Raw genomic sequence first — 22,616 nt, 5'->3', positions numbered from 1 at the left:
GTTTCAAATGAATGGGCACTGTGAATAACCAGGCTTTCAAAAGACAGCTTAAGTAAAATGTGTAAAATATGCTTTTTTCAGTAAATCCATTTTTAAATTAACGTAAACGTAAAGAAATATCCGATAAATATATTTTATACATGGAAAATAAAATATTAGACAATTTTCTATCATCTACATTTAGAGAGAATTCAGACGAATTAATACTATATGGCCATTCGTATGTGAATTGTATTTTACCCACTGAGTTTTAACACTGTAATCTGACGATGTATTTAATAACTTCAAGAAACCCTCACTGGGTATCCAATAAGCATTACTGACAGGTAAAAAACAAACAAACAAGGAAACCAAGAAACCAAAGGATACTTTTATTTAGAAATATCATAATCAGATTCTAAATACAGTATTTTATTTCATAATGTACTATAAAGTATGATATACAGTATCAATAATTTCATTAAGAAGAAATGCGAAGAAAAGAACTTTTGACTGTAAGGATAATATATGTTTGTAGATTTGAAATTAAGTCTGGTTGAAAGGTTTCTTTTTTGCTGAAATGTTTAATGTAAAGAACAAAATGTAGATTTCTCGAAACTTCAGGTTCGAACAACGGTGTAACTCTTAAGAATTCTCCAGTGACCAATGGCAGGATTAAAACACTGTTCCCAATACAATACAACTGGATATATTAGTTTTTTTATTTAAAATGAATCATAGTCATAAAACATTTTCCATGACTTTTTTCACATCAATAAAATATGCAAAAATTCAATGATTTTACAGATTAGTAAATGCTCGTCGTGAAACGTTAATGTGGCCATTTACGTAATCATTTAGGGGTTATATTTTAAAAAGGATTAAGAGTAAACGTTGTTGTGAAGAGTGTACAGTATGACTAGGAGCAAAAATGAATGTTTCCAGCAATTCGATGCATCCTAGTTCTTCGTGGTTCCAGTGATCAATCGTCACGCAATGAATTTGGAAAGATCTTGTCTTCTTGTGTGATTACTCTCACGCATACACTGTATGTTTCTGTGTTTGATGATTCTAGCATTTTTAAGTGTGTATTAGTCACGCAATGCCGCTAGAAGGCACTCTGCTCAATGACGCCAACGTCTGCAGACATACACATTAAATCGCTATCAAATGCAGTCTATACGAAACACATTTGGGTTCATGCCTTTCTACCCCCTTAAAATGAAGTTTGATTTTCTACTGTGTTAAATTCAATTGGAATTTAACCATAGAGGTTTACAGTATAAAACATCTTATTTACAGTATCTTCCAGAGCCCCCAACAAAAACAGAAAACCAACACAGCCTCAAAATTGTTTTGTTGCCATTTTCCGCAATATTATTTTCTCCAAAGTCTAAAAACTTAACGGTGTTAAGAAAAAAAAAACAGTTTTCGCCATAATGAAGAAAATTAAGACCTCAGTGGCAGGTGTATGCAGCAGGTGGCTTTACCTGCAATGCAAAGTAGCATTTTGCTTGTGATTTCCTTTAATATGGAAACCGTATTCCACCCTGCGCCGCAGTTGGGTGATGAGCCAAAAATTCACGTCTGCACCTCTCTTCCAGCATGATTTATTGCGCGAAAATACCAAAGAACTAATCAGCAGAGTAACTAATTAATACAAATCTGCATTTTTGCATAAGTAATTAGTGCGAGGAGAGTGCAATGAAATGGGAAGTTGGATTCGTTTAATCTAACTGCCTACTCAAGCGTAAAGACACTGGGGCGAGGCACTGGATCTCCGTTTAGGGAAAAAGCCTTTTGATTAGGTAGTGCAAATAAAAGGTCAGATCATCAATATTTAAATCGCATCTAAATGCATTTATATCTGCAACAAAACACCATCCATTTCAGTGTGCTTTATGTGCAACTCATAGATAACAGAACTGGAAGAGCCGCAATAAATGAATCCCTAGTGTAGATTTACTGCAACATCACCTGGGCCATGTTCACACCAAAGAAGTAACGCCACGCTCTGTGAAGCCGCTACATCGACTTTCTTTATTCTTGACGTCTCGCAGGTAAATAGTACGGCTAACAATCCGAACAAACTCGGCTCAAAGGCTTCGAAACCTGGTCTTAAGATTTGGTTACATGTATTTTTACACTGTACCAAGTATATATTACATACAAATATCTCTTAAACCTTAAGGCATTACCTTTAACAAAAAGGCATTACCTTTCTAGACTACCTAAATTTTCATTTCTAGCAACATCAAATTAAAAATAAAATACAGATCGGTACAGCAACAGAATATTGACATGAGTGTATCTAGGAAGCCAACTAAATTTCAACAACAACAATAATAAACATGTTATTAACATTTTATTATAGGCGACTGGCAGCTGGAACGACTCTGTAATGCAGTATATTGTACAGTATTATGGAATTTAAAACTGGCTGTTTAGAGTTTTGTGAAACTGAATGTAAATCCCAAAACTGGGCTGTTGGACGCCTCTGTCAATCTTATGTTAGTCTTCTCATATAATATTCAGTATGTTGTCTCGGTTAAAATGAATTATTTTCATTATAAAAGTAAACACAAAACTCTTGTCTGATGTCACCTGCGGCTTGTCTTGGAAAACATTTTTTCCTACAGTACATTGATTATGTACTTATTATAAAATGTTGTATCCTTTATACATATTATATAGGCTACTCAATCGTATTTATAGAAACAATTGGAAAATATATTACAAAAACCGAGAAACATTCCCAACAACAATGGAATGTAAAATGGTTCTTAATAGCAATGTGGAACAAAAGCAGGTTACTGTCGAAGTTTTATAGTATAACTGCTACTGTACATATAAGCAGTCGACCATGTTATACAATTATCAAAAAAATAACTCTTAACTTGTTAAGGTTCCGAATGTTTCAACAGAATGATAAAAAAGCACATTTTATGAACAGTGTCCAAACAAAGAGCTAAGAGCAGTAAACTACCTATAAAATAATATTTGAACTTTATTTGCTTTACAGGCAGACACCTCTAGCACTCTCAGAAAAAAAGCTTTTAGTGAAATCGGACATCTTTTCACGTTTGGGAAATATCTGTAGTTATGAAATTTAAAAACTGTTTTCTACTAAATGATACTCTGCTACAATGAAACTAATTGTAGAAATGGAAGTTATGTCAGATACGATAGTCTGGAGACTGTTTATTCTTGAAACATACAGTATTAGGCTATACAACATGCTGTATGAAATAAAGATGTTTTGGAATTGTCACATGAAAAGCACCAAGACAGTAAGAAGTAAAATGTTAATTTTTAACGAAGAAGTGTTTCTTTTAGCTTTACTCTGCCTCAAGTGTCCGGATACAGTATATTAACATTCTGCAGTGGCTTAAACAAATACGTTTTTCTTTGCAGAACAGGAAACCACTTAGAATCCTTTAAGTTTAAGTCAGTCGTGGTTCATACACAAAAGTGAACTCTATAGCTTTAAGAATCTGAAAGTACATTTATTAGATGTTTTTTAAAGTATTTTTAAAAGTAGTTTTAAGTTCAAAATGTAATCTTTCCTCAGGTGTAGGCAATACTTAAGAGAATTCATCGCACACTGAGAACTTCTGTGAGCTGTCGGTGGTGCTGAATTTTGCTTGGGTTCACTGGAGCTTCAACTGCTTCTGAAACAAATTGCATGGCAACAGCAGGAAGGGTGGTCGAAGAGACAGGCTGTACCAGCTAAAACCACAGATCAACAAAACATGCCCCTTTTATTGCAAAGATTAGCAGGACTCCATCACAGATATAAGGCGCCGAGTTTCTGTAGGCACTTCATGGTTACCTGGTTTTTTAACTCCGGACTTCGGCTGACAGCTTAGAGCTAGGTCATAAACAGATGTTAAATATAAATGAATCAGAGCTAACCAAACAGAATTTTACAAGCCTGGCTAAACACTAGTAAAGGGTCTTATGTATTTTAAACAGAAACTGTGCAGCTAGATTCAAATTAACATGAAGTGACTACATAGAAAAATACTTTTAAAAGAGGACGAAAGAGCTGGAAATAATAAAAAAATAGTTTTTGGAGTTCACAAAATACCCTAACCTACTTGCAATTAAAGTAATACTTGTACAAATCGTGTATTTGTGGATGTCATTAAAAAGAAACCAATTTGGACTAAATTCTGTCATTTTCTCTCCTCGCAGGTGCAATATGAATCAATTATCTTAATTAAGATAATACTAAATTCCCATGAGATTTGAAAAGGACGGATTTTATGCGGTGGACAACTGTCCTGCATTTATTAATTTCACCCCTTCTAGGCATAATGTGCTTAGTATGTTTAACAATTTATTCATTTTGTCAGTGACCAGTCTTACTTCTTGGCTTCGTCTTTACTGTAGCAGATGGCTGCAAGGATGGAAAAATATATCTTTCCATGAATTAAATAATCCAAAAAATCCCGTGCAGGGTGTAATTTCATTGAGGACATAAACAACCAAGTAACTTCGAGCAATCAAACCTCCGCTAACACAACTGTTCCCTTTGACAAAAGCTGAAATCAATTCATTTTCTTTTAATTCTTATTGTCTGGTGTTTTAACACTTGTTTCACAGACTGCCCAACGGTCATCACATTGATTTTTTTTCTCTCGGATTATATTAAATTGAATAGAAAACAGCAGATTTTGGACGTTGGATCAGGTTAGTGAGCCGTGAAACAGGCTTTTGTCAGTGCGCGTGCAGCTCGCGTGCCGACCTCCAGTCTGAAAAGAAGAGACTCATTACCAAGGGCTCAGTCCGGACTTCGGCAGCACTGTCTCCAAACAAAAGCACGCACAAATCATAAAGATTACCAGCGCTCAGGACTGGATAGTTTTGAGCAAGCTTTACCGACACTCAATGTAAAATGACCCAGTGACGCTACTGTACGCTTGACCTGAAATGTGATCCAAGTATTCCCAACTTATATATTAATACCAGAAAACTAATACAGTCGTTATTTTTACAGGATGTCTGAAACGGTAAACAAACCCGCGAAATAATCAGGCAAATAAAAATGCAATCATTACTTTTTCTGACACATTTCCACATTTTATTTTAGGCTGGACATGTTTGATCTTAAGGCAGCGCACACGCATGAGGAAATCTGGAGTGAAACGATACAATCCAAAATATCGGCTCTAAAGATGAGTTCGGTGCACAGACTAATGCATAGACATGGTGGTGGTGGGGCGGGGGGTACGAATTTATTATTTAAGAAAATATGTCCTATGCTTGAAAGGGTTAATTCATCCTGCGGGTACAAACAGGTCTGCGGAGTCTCTAACTGGCGACAGATGGGCACTTTCTTTGGGCCACAAAGGGATGGAATAGAGAGCTCTGTTGAATACAAATGGAAGATGTCACGTGACGCTTGGGGCCGTTTGCCTGACGTAGCTGACCATATGGCGCGTGCCAGAGAAGGAGGTGGAGCCTTCTGCCAGACGTTGGTGCAAGGGTATTGACAGCAGCAATAGATATACATGCTCATCTCTCAGCATCAGCAGCACTGCTATAAAACCTGAGCATCCGCCGAGCAGATAGTCAGAATATACCTTTACGAGGAACTGTCGCACAGCTTGAAGGGAATGAGATTTTCATAACGGGAAATTGTACAACAGGTAATTATCAATTAAGTTGATTGTCAGCTTTTCTGATGCAATTTAAATGACATAAGTTATGCTTTGCAACCTGTTTCATATATTTAAATGTATTGTTTTGCTAAAAAAAAGAAAAAGGAAATAAATGTGCACATGCATTAGGATGTTTAACATTATAACTGCATATGTGTCGAGGGTCTGAAGCAATAGGCATTAAGCATGTTGTAGCAGAAATTATTAATTTGTGTGGAATGTGTTGAAGAGCGGCGTGAAAGATAGGAACATATGCTACCTGTTACCGCATCAATTCATAGCTGAACAGGCAAGCATTTAGTAATTAATTAAATTGTATTATCAGATTTGCTGTAACCCTTAGGAATTAAGTGCATTTATTTATTATTATTATTAGTCTAATATGATATTATTAGTCTAAAGATAGCTGAAACAACCTTATCTGTAGCTACAGCAATTGTAGTCGTACAACTTTAAGACTTATAGACTACAGAAAAAAGTGAGGATTTTGTAGGCATTATGTAAAAGAATTGCCTAGACAAGAAAATTAAAATTTGTATCTATTCATTTACTGAACTATAGCAAAGAAGATGTAATTTATTGATTTTGTTGTGTGTAAATTCATGGATTCAATATGAGAGAGAATTTAATCTAAGGAAGGTCTAAATACTAAGTTACATAACGGCATTTTTCGTGGCTATGTAGTCGTGATTTCTGTTGAGGTATTACCTTTATGCGTTACTTTCCAATTAAAATGTGTCTATATGAATTATATTTCCTTGAAAAACTTTTTCCCGTTTGCTGTAAAGTTTTACATCAACAAACATATTGGCAGGATTAGCTTCACCAACCATTATTTTTGATTATCCTTACGATTTTCTCTTCAATGCAGGGTTCAGTAATGACAAAATCATACACCGAGAACAGCATGATGCCAGAGTCCCAAAGCACTTCGACCTGGACCGATGAATGCATAAGTTCTCAAGACGAGCACGAGCTGGAAAAGAAAAACGAGGAGCATGAATCCATGAGCAAGGATGATGATGATGACGACGAAGAGGAGCTTAGCAGGCTTGAAGATGACGACGATGAGGAAGATGAGGAAGAAGAGGAGGGAGACGACCAGAAGCCCAAGAGACGCGGACCCAAGAAAAAGAAAATGACAAAAGCACGGCTTCAAAGGTTTAAAATGAGACGCATGAAGGCTAACGCAAGGGAAAGAAACCGCATGCATGGGCTCAATGAAGCACTCGACAGTTTGCGTAAAGTTGTGCCGTGTTACTCGAAAACTCAAAAGCTATCTAAAATAGAAACACTGAGGTTGGCTAAAAATTATATTTGGGCTCTTTCTGAAATCTTAAGGTCGGGTAAAAGTCCGGATTTGATGTCCTTTGTGCAAGCCCTCTGCAAGGGATTATCACAGCCCACCACTAATTTGGTTGCAGGCTGCCTTCAGCTGAACCCCAGAACGTTCCTTCCAGAGCAGAGCCAGGAAATACCCACACATATGCAAACAGCAAGTGCTTCCTTCCCTGTTCATCCATACGCTTATCAGTCCCCTGGTCTTCCCAGCCCTCCATATGGTACAATGGACAGCTCCCACATCTTTCACGTTAAACCACATTCATATGGAAGCGCGCTGGAGCCGTTCTTTGAAAACGCTCTCACGGACTGCACTAGTCCCTCCTTTGACGGACCTTTGAGCCCGCCTTTAAGTGTTAACGGAAACTTCTCCTTCAAACACGAGCCTTCGTCTGAGTTTGAAAAGAATTATGCCTTTACCATGCATTACCCAGCTGCCAGTTTGACGGGACCACAGGGTCATGCATCCCTTTATTCAGGCTCTGCACCTCGTTGTGAAATCCCCATTGAAAACATTATGTCATATGATGGACATTCCCACCATGAAAGAGTCATGAACGCCCAGCTAAACGCTATTTTTCACGATTAACGAAAGAGAAGTCGAAGCGCCTTGCAGATTCGAATAAAACGGTCTCAGTGACTCCTCTATAAGCGTCTCAGCATTCGGGTACCACTGGTACGAAGTGCAAATATGACACGCTTAAACTTATGTATGTATTTATTATTGTTACTGCCTTTAGGAGAAGAGGGAATGCAAATTCCCGTTCACCTTATGTATTATACTCTATAGCGCTTCTATATAAAGGTCACTAGAAAATTGATGTGGCCGTATTCAGATTGTGTTAATTATATGATCCATATAACAAAATCACAAGCAATAATTAGGAAACTATGCAATTTTTGAACTAATAATGGGCCAATTAAAATTAAATAAATATATATATTTTTCAACCAGCATTTTACTACTTATCTATCCCATGCTGAATTATTTTGTTGTGATTTTGTACAGAATTTTTAATGAACTTTTATAAGGTCGATTTCCTATTTTAACCCATGCACCTCCATTGATATTTTATAAAAGAAAAGTAAAATTATCTTATTTATACAAAATAATGATAATAATTTAAAAGATTTAACCAGCAGTCAAGTGCTTAGAAAAGTATTCTGTTGCCTTAGCACTTCTTTACTGTATAATCACGCAAGGTTGCACAATATTCACAGTTTAATTTTTTCCTTACATTTACGTTTTTCTTACTAATCCACATACAAAATTCCCGAAAAGGTGCACTATAAAAACATAAAATTGCAATATTTGCTGCAGGAGAGTACAATATCTTACTGGTACACTCTTTTGACCCAATTATCTTTTTCAAGAGAAAGGTTTGACTGTCACCCGTAATTTGCAATCTCATCGTTACTTTACTCGAGAGATTTTTGATTACATTATTTTTCTAAAGGTCAAAAGATAGCTGGGCCCCTATACTTAACTGCGAGATTCTTTACAAGAAGAATCAACGGCTTGTCATGTCAAAATGAAAAAATATATAAATGGAGCCTGCAGTTGATCCGATTATTCAGATTCATTCCTGTAGACGTTAATTAGTACAGTAGATAAAAATTCACACCACTTAACTCCATACATAGATCAATAGATATTGCATGTACAATGCAGTCCAGATTAAGTGCTGTTTGACGTGTAATGCCGGTTCAATTTGAATCAATTTGTACTGTATTTTGTTTGTAAACCTGTATATGATGATGTATTGCCAGAACGCATTGGGGATTTATATTACACATCGCTGAACCATTTATATTGAAAATAGTATTGAACATTTGGTAAAAGGTTGCATTTCTCCTTCAATGTGATTTCTTAGTGTATGTAATTCCTATGGGATTATTGTTTTATTTTGATAGCTCATGAAAGGTGCAAATTATTATTTGTAGAATAAAGTTAATGATGACATTTTTGCGACCAATGTGTGGATCTGTCTAAAAGAGAAATGGTTCAACAGGTAACGAACCAGTTAAAAGTTAGGAGAAATGTTACGAAATGTTTCACACTGTAGATGACAGGGATGTGCAGGGGAAAAAAACAGATTTATACATCTTTTAAGAATAGAAGAAATGTGTGAGGAGTGCTTTGTTGATGGTTGCTTTCTCCCAAAGCGACAAAGAACTAAATCCATTTCTTTAAAATATGAGTGAAGACCTAATGGAAGAATATACTTAACAGAGCAACAGTCGATCAATGCTTATTCCCAAGCATATAATGGAAGATAAAAGAACAAACAAAATCCTAATATTGAAATACACGAAAAAAAATTGTATTTAAATCATGAATATAACTAACAAATGCCGGACTTTATCGTTTTAGTTGCCTTTTCTTTTAATATTTTAATATAATAATAATTCAGGTAATTCTATGTGTTTTGATTGCCTGTTCCTTAAAAGTAAACGTAAAAAGTACCTTAGGCTAGTTGTGAACCATTGCATCGGGAGTAGCATTTTTTCCGTCGGACCATTGCAGTACCTTGACAGGAATTCGTCAGGTCCGCTTTACGACCTTCGCCCGTGTCTCGGCCCAGTTTGCCCCCAAGGCAAAACCCACTGAGACATTTTCAGTCCAGCTCACTCCAACACAATGTGAAGATCGCAGGCGCCATATACACGGTGGCTGTGAATTAGGTATCCGTTGACTGTATACTTGGCAACATTTGTTTCCCCCTCGGCAGTAGTTTAAATCATATTAGCATATTCTGGTCTCTCTTTCTCTACCTCAGATATGTCATATTCTTACGTCCAGAATAACAGGGTAATTGTTACATTATTAATTCTGTCTTTTTCCAAAAAGAGCATTCTCTGAAGAGCTGGATCTCGACTTGTCAAATTAGTTTTGAAGTAAAGCATTCAATAACACGAGTTAGGAATCATTAATGCAAAATCAAAGAAAAATAAACAAGGAAAATATCATCAGTTAACCACAGAAAAAAAATCAGAAATATCAGTATAATATATTATACTGTACGTTCTCTATTCATACAGACTAGTGCGTTATATGAAATCAAATTAACCAACGTAAGCATACTTCACCAACATGAAAGTTTATGATAATAATCGCTAAAGGACAAAACGAAAGGCTTTGTGCCACAGCAAAAACACACGGATTTCTTAGTGAGTCAAGGGGCATTTCACATGCCACCATCTTTTATTCAAGCCAAGGCAGGCACAGATGTTCCTTCTGCAGGGGAGGTTTTAATTTATGAAAATTATATTGTTTATGCATGAATGCACACTGCATAACACAGTACTTTCATCTGATGGGAAAAAATACCACAGAACCAGTGCCAATGTCAGAAACATATTCTGCAGATTTATTCCCCTTAAAGTTTAATGACTATCTGGACAGCTTTTTTTTCAAGACAACAAACCTTTTCAATTACCTGACTTCTTTCATAGAGAGCTCATCATACGCATTGCCACCTGTCAGTCTTCTATCGCATAAATTAACATAATACAAATCAAATAGCGGTGTATGAAATAACAATATGCAACAGAATCAAATCAACATTTTCAATTTAGGTTTTAAAACTTCGACACTCATGGTCCGTATGAAAGTACCCTGTGCTCTAACGTTTTTATATACAGTACCTTATACTGTGCAGTTTAACATCTATTGACGTCACCCAAACTGTTTAAAAATCAATTTTACCTTGGCAATGAAGATTATAAACTTCATCCACAGTCCAAGTCCGCATTTTTTGTGTTCCCGAGACTGCTACAGCAAGAATTTAATGACAAATTTTTACAGTATAAATTGCGCTCTGATAGTACAGTACTACTGATTCCTCAGAAATCACACCTTTATTCATTAACAGGTGAAGGTTCCAGTTTCACCTTTTCCCATTTGAAAATTTATGGTACGGACCGCTTTGACTCTTCACTGGGTAATATTTATTTTATAAGCTGAAGGATATATTTGACCAGAATTTGTCGTACAAAAGATTACTACGTCTTTTAAAAAGTTACATAACACACTGCGTAACAAATGCAAAAATGCATACTGTATCCATTCAAACATTACTTAGAATTTTGAAATGCTAAAATAATGAACGTATTATTAGGAATTGTAATTATTTTAACTAAACTAAACGCTTATGTATGCTACCATAGAAATACAGTAGTATATTCAGTTGTTTCAGTGATTTAACTATAAACGTGTATTCACATAACACCCTAATATTCTTTTACAAGTGAGACATTTTTTGTAATGGCGATAAATAATATAAATATACTGAGTATGATATCGGTTGCTTTAGTTTTTCTATGACCAATCGTACAACACATGTTGTGTTGAAATAACAAAGGACTGTCATATACAGCTGTATTATAGTTGTTTATTGTAGTACCGAAATATTTAATTTACTGAGACTGTAGCATACATACAGTATTGTTGGCAATATTACAATGGTCATCTGGGGAAATGTATTGGGGGCATAGGCCTGTTTAGTGTTACACTGATTCCACGATGGATTGCTGTACAATACGCATACATTACAGGACGTTGTATAACTCTTTTGGCTTACACAACGGGAAATTACGCAGCATATAAACTACAAGCAAGAATAGAAAACGACACAAAAAGGACAGGTTAGTCATGCAGCAAGTAATAAAATACGTTGACGTTTGTAACGTATTCCTTCAAAGCCAATGTAAATAAAATTTCTACTTAGATTTTACGAAAGAGAAAATAAACAGATTATCAAAAGTAATGCATTTCCAACCTTTTGTTCCTGAGCTTGGCACAGGTAGTGCCAAATTGATATTCATTTAGTTGTAATGGGGGATAAGTGATGCCGCGAAGGACAAATCTCAACTGTTGCTGCGCTTACTTCTAATGTTTTCGACTGAAGTCTGTGAATGATGATATACAGTATTTGACGTAGGCCTACAACTGAATTCATTTTAAATCTAACATGTTTCAAGACGTATTGAGCTAATAATAAACGTGTGCTTACGTGCCTTAATTCTGAGAGCTGTCCATGGTGCTGAACTTTTGTTTGAACGTCTTGGATACAAAATTGCTGATCTCAAACAGAAATCTGATTAAATGGTTAGAAGCATTTTCTTAAGTTGTTTTAAGTGTTTTTGATGCCCTTATCACAACTGATCATTTTAAGGGGATCTCTCTAGATGTGTCTAATCTCTTTTTCTATATTTTAAAATGAACTATTTTAAAGGATGTACTGTATAAACAATGGATTAATATTAGTGAGAATATTCTGAATATACCCTCTTTCATATAAAATGAGTTAAATATATCTTAAAATCTTAAAAAATACGCATAAAACTTTCTTAAAATTTAGAATTGCCTATTTTTTAACAGATAGCCGTCATATAAGGGTATATTAAACACAATCTAAGATTATTTAAACGATAGTTTCCTGTTAATCAAACGCATGAAAATGTATTAAATAAAATATAAATATAGTTAACATGCAGCTTGCCAGGACAGGCTCAGACCCCCCTGTGACTCTGAATCGGATGAATCGGTTAGAAAATGGATGGATGGTTTTAAGATACATGGCAATTTATGATTATTTCAACAACTGTAAATGTCTTTCTCTACATTGGAAGACATTAGAACTACTGTACACAGGCTATGCTGTAATATATATTTTAAAACAATAAAAATGTTATTTTAATTTATTTGTTAGATACAGAAGATGTCTTTAAGAGAACATAACATTTCTTTATACCAGATACCTTGAATGACTTCAAAAAGGTAGCAATAAATTATGTCCTATAATCATGATTGAAGACACATCAAAACATTTTTTTCTCATTCAAATGTCATTTAAGTATAATGATAACTTGGATTCTTCTTTAGTCATCTGTGCATGCACTAGTCACATATGTGACTATTTCAGGTCTATTTGTGGCACAAACATTCCAGGAGAGTAAAGATCTACCTTATTCAATTTCTGTTTCTCTATACCTTGTTTAGCCTTTCTGGAGCTAGAGTTCATAGAAGTGAAATACACTGAGTGGGACCTACTGTGTAAAACAAACCAGTTTAAAAACGTTTAATCCCCTTGCACATTTCAAATCCTAGTCCTTCTGAATTGTACCAGGGACTAGGGCTATGCCACCTGCCAAGCGACCAGGTTTGGCTCAAAAGAAAAGAAACTCCCAAACAGCAGTCTCCAAATCCAAACAAAACTAGATTTATTGCCATCAAAATAGGGATACTACAAACGGGAAAGTTGACTGGTGGCCATCTTGATTAACACAATACAATACTCCACTGGGGAAAACACTGCAGTGATTTTAGGAAAACAAAAAAGGTAAGTATCATTCACACTTCATTCATATCACATACACACTCACAAACATACCAGAAGGGTAGTGGGAAATATTGGAGTATTTCATAGTCATCAAAAGAAAGAAAAAACAATCACTCTGTCATGGGCTATTAATAGTTTAAAACAGAAACAAAAATGTTTCAAAACTGTTTGCTGTCATAATGTTTTCCACCATCATTAACAAAACAATCATAAGCCTGTATATGGGTTACAGACGTACCGTGCATATCCATGCAGAAGAGGCATGGAAATAAATGTTTCTACCCCATTCCATGATCCTACATAATGGAATGACAAGGAAGTGAAGGTTCTTTTGAAACAGAAACAGGAGATCCCATGATGCGTCTTTACTGTACTGTGGTTTCAGACAACAGTAAAGTACAAGGAAAAAGTTAACAAATCGATAGGTCTGTAAGATTAAATTCTCTTTTAATGGCATGCCTATACTTAAAACCAATTATACTTATATGATTTAAACCATTTTCAAGCTGAAGATTATAGTTGTACTTAATTTCAGCCTGCAAAATAGCCTCAGATGTCCATATTTGCTATACTATGCAGGCTAATTGCCAAGGTCTGGTTAGTTCAACTTTATTTTATAGGAAGTGTGTAATTGTATGAGTAAACAATGTCCAATTAAATCATATATTTTTCTTGATTTATTCTTTTTTATGGACTGCATTCTTTTGGGATAAATTGTAAAAATTCAGTTTCTATATCTCAATTGATAGTGGGATGCGTGTGTTTGATACGGATGTATACTATGTAATATTATACTGCAGACCGCAAAAAACGTTACACAATCCAGTTATTGTATACCTGTGGAGGGACAAGAGAGGGAACAGTGGCTGACCAGGCGCGTAACCAGAACTGCAGACGCCCGACGGGAGCGCGCATTGACTGAAACCAAACAGACACTAAGCAGGAAGTTTCACAGCAGCATCAGGGGGGCGCGCTGACCTGTTAAAATATTCCCAGAGAAAGGTGCTAGTTATTCATTTTTATGCTGCAGGAATAAGTAAGTTATGTTTGAGTCCCCTCGCAGATGTGGTAACATCCTAAATGCCTGGTCGGAGAGCTTAGAAGAGTTACAGGAGACGCAACCGGTGTCTCCAGTCAGCACAGACAATCCAGGCAAGAAGAGAAAGAAAAAGAAACGAGAACAACAGCGATCGTTCTCGGTCCCGCAGCTCTTCACAGCCGCTTCCGTAGCTTCAGATCCAGAAGAGCGAAATCGAGGAGATACAGATCAAAGAGCTGAAACCGAGGAGCCGATTGTCAGAGGGATATTTCAGATAGAAAAAAGAAGCTGCGACGTAGTGTTGACAGCGACCAGGGTGATATGGACTCAGATCCAACCCGAGACCCCTACAGGTGGGTTGTGCAGTGTTTGCTCTGTTTCCATGGCAATACGAGCGGCACTGCTATTTTTCATTTTATTCATGCAATGAAATATGCGAGAAGGCAGAATTATAATAAAGGGGAGAAGGTCCTGAAAATGAAAACCCTCGATATGTTGCGCTTTTATTTATTTTTTGTATTCTTAAAACCTGTACACAATCCAAAACATTCGGCGCTCAAAATTGCAAACAACAGGCTGAACACTCTTTAGTTAAATCTTTAGTTCATAATACTTAGTAATATCACTTTTTTTAGGAACAATGATTGAGTGAGTTTTAAAGCTTTGTATTCCAAAGCACACCAAAGTATGATGAAGGGTGTGTTTGTGTTTTCGCAGTTTTATAAAGTTAACTATAATGCAGTAAATGCTCTCTAGAGGTGCGACTGGAGAGCTGCATCAGCGCTCGAGATACCAAGAACACATGATGAAAATTAAAATGAATCAATCGCACAACATTTTGAGGGGTCTGTGGGGTCTTCTGTAGTTGTGTGTGGAAATATATATATATAACATGTACACAGTGTAGGTTAAAGTATCCAAACAATAAAATTAAGTTAATTTTCTAAGCAAATACCTTAGGTAAGCCACAGTAGGCCTAGAACGCTATCAAACTGGTATGATCCCAAATCTCTGTTCTGAGAAAAAGTGCACAAACATAAGGTGATTTAGAAGCTTACAAAAGATACATTCTATTTTTTCAATATATGTCATTATCCTGGTATATAATGTGTTTATTTAGTCTGTTTTATTTATTCCAAACATTTGTGAACTTTTTATGTTTAAAACAATTCCACTGAAAGCACAGCTCAAGTTTGTCGTAAAGAAAGTTTGAACATAAGAAATACAGTAAATTTGCAATTTTTCAATTGCTTTTGTTCATTTTAAACTGTCTTGTTCAGTTCAATGGTCCATTAGACAGAACAGGACCATTTAAAATGGAGAAAGACCATTTTAAAAATCCATGTTTATTTTCATTTTTAGGGCCCCACAAACAGTTATTTTCCTACTTGAAAGTTATACAACTGGTGATATAGAATATTACCAAATGATGAAAAAGAAGGTGCAGTAAAAATGTAATTTAATTTGCATGAATGTGTTTAACAGACGGCCGAGTGATTAAAAGCTGAGGTGACAGCACTAAGAAGAGTTAGGAAGATACATGATAGTGGGTGAACATATCCTAGTATGTACTTCACAATTATGGCTTTGTCTGAGTGCAGTGTGAAACATCTGTTAACTGATAGGGGGTGAATGGAAATGAAAGGCTCTAGCTAGTGCATGCATTTGGCCTAGCACTTTATACAAGGCAAAAGGAATTTCTATTGACCAGATCTGTATGCTAGGAGATCCACTATTTGAACTCTAAGCACTTGTTTAATATTCACCAATATATTTTTTAAATAAATCGATGTAATGTCAAACTTCAAAAACATCCTACAGTACATCCCACCACTCCATCTCAGTGTTCACTTGAAAGTCATGCCATTAAATTATTTTTAATACTTCTGTTTTTTATCAAGATTCTTTGTTGGATGCATTATATTTTGTTTATGTATCTGTATCATGGGCAACTGTTGTTTGTTTTTCATCTTATCCTGATCCAACTTGTAAAGAGATTAGTTTGTAGAATTTCACGTTTTTTTTTTTCCCGGGAACCACTACCTATACACATACAGTATAAGCCTTGAGGTAATGTGGCACTTTGTGTGGGGATGTCTGACCACTAAGGTCATTGTAACATGTCAATATCGTATATCTGTTGTATTAGGTAACATTTTATTTTCAACCCAAAATCATTTAAAATAATGTGCTTTTTCAGGGGGAAAAAGTACTTTTTTTAGGAGCACTTATGGAGAGGTAGCACTGAATATACCCTCTAACTTTGACATCCATTTTTCACATTGGTATAATCCCGTGGATTTAAATGAAATTTATTCATTAAGGACAGTTATATATTTTTCCAATTATTTGGAAAAGTGTAAATGTCTATCTCTGCCCACGTTTGATCTATTTTTATTGTCAAAATAATGCATATACTGTACAGGGGCTGCACCACAAAGTAATTAAATGAGCCTTTAGAAATCCTCATTGCTGGGACAAATGGAATTTTAAGATCCGCATACACATACCTTAAGGTGCACTCAGTCACACTTGAACACACAGCTCTACAAATGCATCATATTAAAATTTTGGAAGATTCAAATTAATATCAGTCTTGAATGCATCTGATGTTTTATTATCAACACTTCCAAGTGAGTTTCAGAATTTTAAACATTGTTAAGAAAACTGCCTTACTCTCTGTTTTACCTAAATCCTAATAAATTGATTATATTAGGATGGATGGGTCAATGGATAGTAAAAGAAACATTTTGAGCTATTATAGTCTCAAAAAATGATTTCTTGTTGCTGTAGAACCTCAAGATGCTATGTCCCTATAAGAAAAAATCTGAATACATACATTGTGTATTTTTGATGATAACTGTATTTTACCTTGCATGAATATTACCCCATTCATGTTCTTCACTGTTCTAGTATCTTGTGTTCAAAGCAGTGGCTTAATGTGTCAGATGGTCTGTCTGCTATATCTATACAGTATAACAGTAATATTTTATCCTTATGCATGTGTGATTTGCAAATGGTGTATCTAATATTCAAGTCCATATCTTTTTCATTTATAAATATATATCTATATGGAATAGTGAAAATGTGATAGTACAATACTGCAGGAATAGAAAGCAAACACAGAAAATAGACAAAAAATGACAAGGGATATGATGCCAAAAAAGTCATGTGGAACAGATGTGCTTGTAATAGACACCAGCCGTTTGTTATGACCACCTAAAGTAAGGCATCTGTCAGTCTTGTGGACAGTTAGCAAATGTCCAAGTAAATGATACTCAAAAAATGCACCTCCTGTCTGATATTACTTTACAAAACTGCATATTTTTACTATATTAAATAGTTTAATGAATCTTTATTAATTTAGCTGTAAATGTAACATTCATTTATATGACTTATTAATAATTTAATAACTTAAATTAATATTTTTTTTCTCCTTAAACATGGAGAACAAATGGTTATTATTTCAGTTGTAAATTTACTTCACCTTCTTGGTTCTTATTAAAGAACATTTTATCTACAACATTTGCCTATTTAATATTTTATGTAGCCAAGGCTAATTTAAGTATATTTCTTTTTATCTACGTGTTGACTCTCAGTCATAAGGAAAGTAAATGTTATTATTTAGGAGTTCAGTAATACAATTATATGAGTATTTTAATAAAACCAAACACAACAAATCTTAAATGTGCCCTACATTGGTAGCATTGGTAACATTAAAGTGGCCTTGTTTTTGTTGTGTTTTACTGTATAATAGAGTTTCTGAAAGCATTTACAATCCAGTTTAGAAATAGTAAAGCTTTCATTTTATTTTGTTTAAGCTGAATAGACAGCGTTTTTGTCTGTGATGCAAGCCAATGTTATTAAGCCAGAACTCTCATTACAAAGAAAGCATCCATCTAATCACCCCCTATGGCCTTTACCAAATGCTATCACAAAACTGCCAAAAAATGACAGGGAAGCACTAATATGCTGTGTTTCTCTATTTGATGGTTATGTGATTCTTTTCTGCCTCGGGATGTTTTATCCTAATAGTGTCCTCTGTCCTCCAGATTTAGTGGAAGGTTTGGCATATTTGAACAGATTAATCCTAGTGGTAAGTACAGTTCATGCCATATAGTATGATTAAATATGAACCTTGAAAACAACATAAGCATAATACTTTTCCATTATAATTTTATTCTTTCCTTAAATACTTAGAAACAATTTTAGAATAATCTAGGCAAGGGATTATTCATATCTCATTATTTTGTACATAGGACTTCAGAGCTGAATATATTTGTTTCAATTTTTAGCAGTATAACCTTTTGTAGATGCTTTATTCAACTTCAAAAATGCTATGTTTTTGGGGGAAAAGGTGTATGTTCAAAGAAGCTTGCTGTAATTGAAGTAGAAGAAACACAGTTGGTAGGTACATAAACCATACAATACTTAATTTTTGATGATTGACTGAAGAATCATTAGTCAATGCTGAAGTAAATTTACCATGTCAAACACAGTGAGCTTGTCAGATTTTCATGGAAGATTTTTAAATCTTGTTTTGCTCAACAATTGATGTATTTCTTCATACATTCTTCTACTATTTAATTTACAGAATTTCTTACGCTTATTTCTAGTGGTGCACCAACACACAAAGCAAGCTTATTCAACCACTATAAAAACAAAACACTATGAAGATCTGACTAATCCTTTGATCATTTCTGCACATTCTATCCATTAGGAATTCATAACAATTGAACATAAGAAAAGTAAATTAGGGAGATACAGTAGTGATACAATTTCATGTTGATCACTACCACTGTTTTATTTCACCATAGTCAAAGATTGGTTGTACTCTATGCAGCACAAACAACAATCAAATTAAATGCTCCATTTCAGTCTTGAAATGTTAGTTAATGCATTTGTTAATGCTGTTATCCCTGTTGTTAAAAATTAATGATCTATAAAAATGATAAACAACAGTATTACTTTATCATCAGCTAAAGGTTCCACAGATGCAGCCTGAACACTGTGTTACAGAACACGACAATGCATTTTAATGTCAGAGTTACAAATACAGTCCATATGATAATTGAGGAATGAGCTAACATGAAAAGCGAATGAAATCCTTTTTGGATTTCTACAAATAAAGCTTGGTAATTTAGTTAAATGGGGATATTTACTAGTGTTCCATAAGATAAACAATAGGATCAATGGGGGCAACAGATCAATTTGTATACAATAATTTTATTATCTCACACAGTTTTGTTGCAGCTGTAATGATTATGATCTGTGATTTGGAGTCTATAGGTAATCAACAAGCATACACTTACAGTATGTTTTACTTAAAAATAATCAAACGTTATGTACAGTACACTGATACTGATCTTCATGGACTACCTACCTGATGCTTAGTAAACCAGTGATCCAGTGTTAGTGTTGTGTCCTTTGCGTAACTGGGAGCACAGTCAAACATTTTGGCTATATTAAGTGACTCTTACTGTATATCTTGTATTCCACGTTGGTGAGCATACATTTGTAAATTGGTTAGTCTGGATATTTTTTGTCACTTGTCTTAAATATTTTCTGACCTGAGGTTCAAGGGGAGGATCAACTCTACTGTGTAAAGGCTGTTTGAAACATTTGAATAGTGATAAAAGGATCTTATTTATATAACAGAATACTTTTTCCTTACATGTCAAAACTGTGTCCAAATGTTTGTCTGTAATTGCTACAGAGTTCATCTGGAGAACACAGTCACTAGGGCAAGGCAATATAATCCTAAAACAAAAAAATATATTGAGCTGGATTATATGTTCTGTTTACGTCAAGGCTATAATCTTTTGATGGATTTTGTTTCTGTTTATCTCCTTTACCAATTACATGAAATGCTTTTCATATTGATTTTGCTTACTATTTTTTTTCTATTTCATATCAGATGTTGCTTTACAAGCGAAAGACTCTCTTATTCACTCACAATTCAGGTGTTACTGTAAGTACTGTAGTACTTTAATTACTGGAACATAACAATCACATGTAGTTTGCAGTACACAGTTACGATTTATAGCAGTGATTTAAGAACCAAAGCGAATGGTACAAAATGGTCCACTCTGTGGTCTCAAATCCTGCCAAGCTGATGGAAACAAAAAGCTTCAGTGGACAAAAAATGCAACAGACAGCATACAGCAGTGAATTTCTGTATGGTTTCATACCTAGGCTGTTCTTGTATCCATATTATCCTGTTATTTTTATTCTGTGACCTCAGATCAGACAGACATCACTTTCTTCACTCCATCATCAATGTTACAAACCTATTTATTTATTAAAGAACACAAAATGTAAATTCAGTTTTGATTAAGTCAATTTTATTGAATTCATGATAGCTTATAGCTTCTATTAATGGAATTATTACATATAACATAATAAAGGTCAATTTTTATGAGATTGATCACTTATTATAATCCCTGTGTTAGGTCGTGTTTCAAAGAATAGTTGTTTTATTGTTGTTTTCAGGCTTAGGAAGACACTGATTCTATCCCTTTTTTATTGTGGCTTTGAGGAATTTAATTGACCAGCAAGACAACTTCTTTATACATTTATTTTCATGATTCTATGACTCTTAAGACCAGCCTTTCCTCAAATTTCAGAAATTAATTGTACCACTGAGGTTACTTGATCCTCTTTTGTGCTGTCGAGGGAGAAGACAAAGTGACAAACATTTTTCAATCATTATGGGCTTAGTTTACATCCCACTGTCTAATAAACACTGAGTCTGCTTTAATATCTTTTCTGTGACTCACTATGTCTCTGAGGTAGAATGACTATAATGATACCAGAAGCTGTTCCTACCTTATGTCATGGGTGTTTAAATAGATCATGTTGTAGCTTTATAATGTTAGATATTGTAGCAAATATGTTTTTAAAAAAAAGATTTAACTTCCTTTTTAAGTAAAGGTGATTTAGTTTTAGTACACCAATATACTGTAGCATATCTAACCTTGGTTATTTCATTTGTTTACCTCTCCTCTCATCTTTTTAGTATGCTCGTATTGTGTTAGTTTAAATACAGTGTAGGCTAAATTATGACTGATAATCTCAATTTCTTAAACATATTTTCTTAAACATGATTTGTTGACACTGGGGAAAAATAATGATTGGTATTTCAGAGATTTTCTTCTTTGGTATAGTTTATTTAGGTGCCTTAAAGTGACAGCTAGCTGTAGAAATCTCAAAGCAACAGATGTTAAACCATTCAATTAGTTGTCTCTTAGAAACAGATCTTGATGGCATAAAGACCAATTTGTAGAAAAGCACAAATTTGGTAAGCAGATTAGCCTTACTATCATTAATGCAAATATATTGTGTAAGACAATACATTCTTGCACAAAATGTACTTCCAGATGCACTTCATAGTTCTTTTGTGTGTGAAAGTACAATTAAAGTACAATTAAAGTTATGAGTCACCAGTTAGAACTGGAGTCTCTTAAGTTATTTTCAGTTGCAACATATTTATACTGATAAAGAACATCCACAAAGAAAGCATTTTGACAGTAGAAGGAAGAATCCTTGAAGGTTTATACAGTATATGTTCAGAAAAAGATTTTGTATCTCTCAGGAATGGAACAACGAAAGACTCATTTTTATCTTCCTGCTGTATTTTAATGTATTTAAAAGGTAATTAGTTGCATTTTATGTGTCTCAACTATTGAAGTTTAATTTGCTGCTCCTTGGTATTACGAATACAAAGTACACCATAAAAATAATTTAACAAAAGGAACAGACGTTTGACTTCTTTGTTTGCTTCCTGCGTGCTGGAAAACAGTAATATAAAAATGTAAATATTGAATTTGTTGTGTCAGTTTGGGCACACAGAACTCTACAGGCACAGGTGGAAAATATGGTATTAGACAGCATGCAGGGCAACACATGGCACAACACAACATGGGGCAAAGAGCATGCAATCTGACCTGGCAAAGCCTTTTTTGCTTGGACAGTTTTCAGTATACAATATTAGTTTGCTTTGCAAAAACACTATGCATTAATCACGTTATAATATTGGAAAATAAAACTTCTTTTATACTTCTATAAAAGGCAAAACATATTTGCTTAAATATTTCTGTCATCTGGGAAGAAAACTTAAAAGTGCAGCTGGGTTACAAAAAAACATTGAATTTCTATTACTTTTGAGTGCCTGTTTGTTTTAGCTTTAAGAAACCTTGAATATTTGTTTCAGAACATGCAATACACATATTCTTGCAGAGGATTCAG

At 34.6% G+C, this 22,616-nt stretch overlaps 2 protein-coding genes across 3 annotated transcripts in view; both read left to right on the top strand.

Moving 5' to 3' along the window:
- Positions 1-5,481: 5,481 nt before the first annotated feature.
- neurod1 (neuronal differentiation 1) lies at positions 5,482-8,949 on the top strand. The gene is made up of 2 exons (XM_088605162.1): positions 5,482-5,633; positions 6,517-8,949. The coding sequence occupies exon 2, from the start codon at positions 6,526-6,528 to the stop codon at positions 7,573-7,575; it is 1,050 nt and encodes a 349-aa protein (XP_088461288.1). The 5' UTR covers positions 5,482-5,633; positions 6,517-6,525; the 3' UTR covers positions 7,576-8,949.
- Positions 8,950-14,229: 5,280 nt separating this feature from the next.
- The window catches only part of cerkl (CERK like autophagy regulator), a 50,466-nt gene continuing 42,079 nt past the window's right edge, over positions 14,230-22,616 (top strand). For both annotated transcript variants that reach the window (XM_088605159.1, XM_088605158.1), the window contains exon 1: positions 14,230-14,722. In XM_088605159.1, coding sequence (XP_088461285.1) covers positions 14,374-14,722 — 349 coding nt within the window. In that variant the 5' untranslated portion in view covers positions 14,230-14,373. The remainder of the gene's footprint in view (positions 14,723-22,616) is intronic.

This window comes from Lepisosteus platostomus, chromosome 14 (genome assembly GCF_059453375.1).
Source record: "Lepisosteus platostomus isolate fLepPlt1 chromosome 14, fLepPlt1.hap1, whole genome shotgun sequence".
Classification (NCBI taxonomy): Eukaryota; Metazoa; Chordata; class Actinopteri; order Semionotiformes; family Lepisosteidae; genus Lepisosteus; species Lepisosteus platostomus.
Note: the sequence above shows the minus strand (reverse complement) of the source record. Positions and strands in the feature narration are given on the sequence as shown.

Coding starts and splice junctions, on each gene's coding strand:
- neurod1 (XM_088605162.1), top strand. CDS start 6,526: ATGACAAAATCATACACCGAGAACAGCATGATGCCAGAGTCCCAAAGC.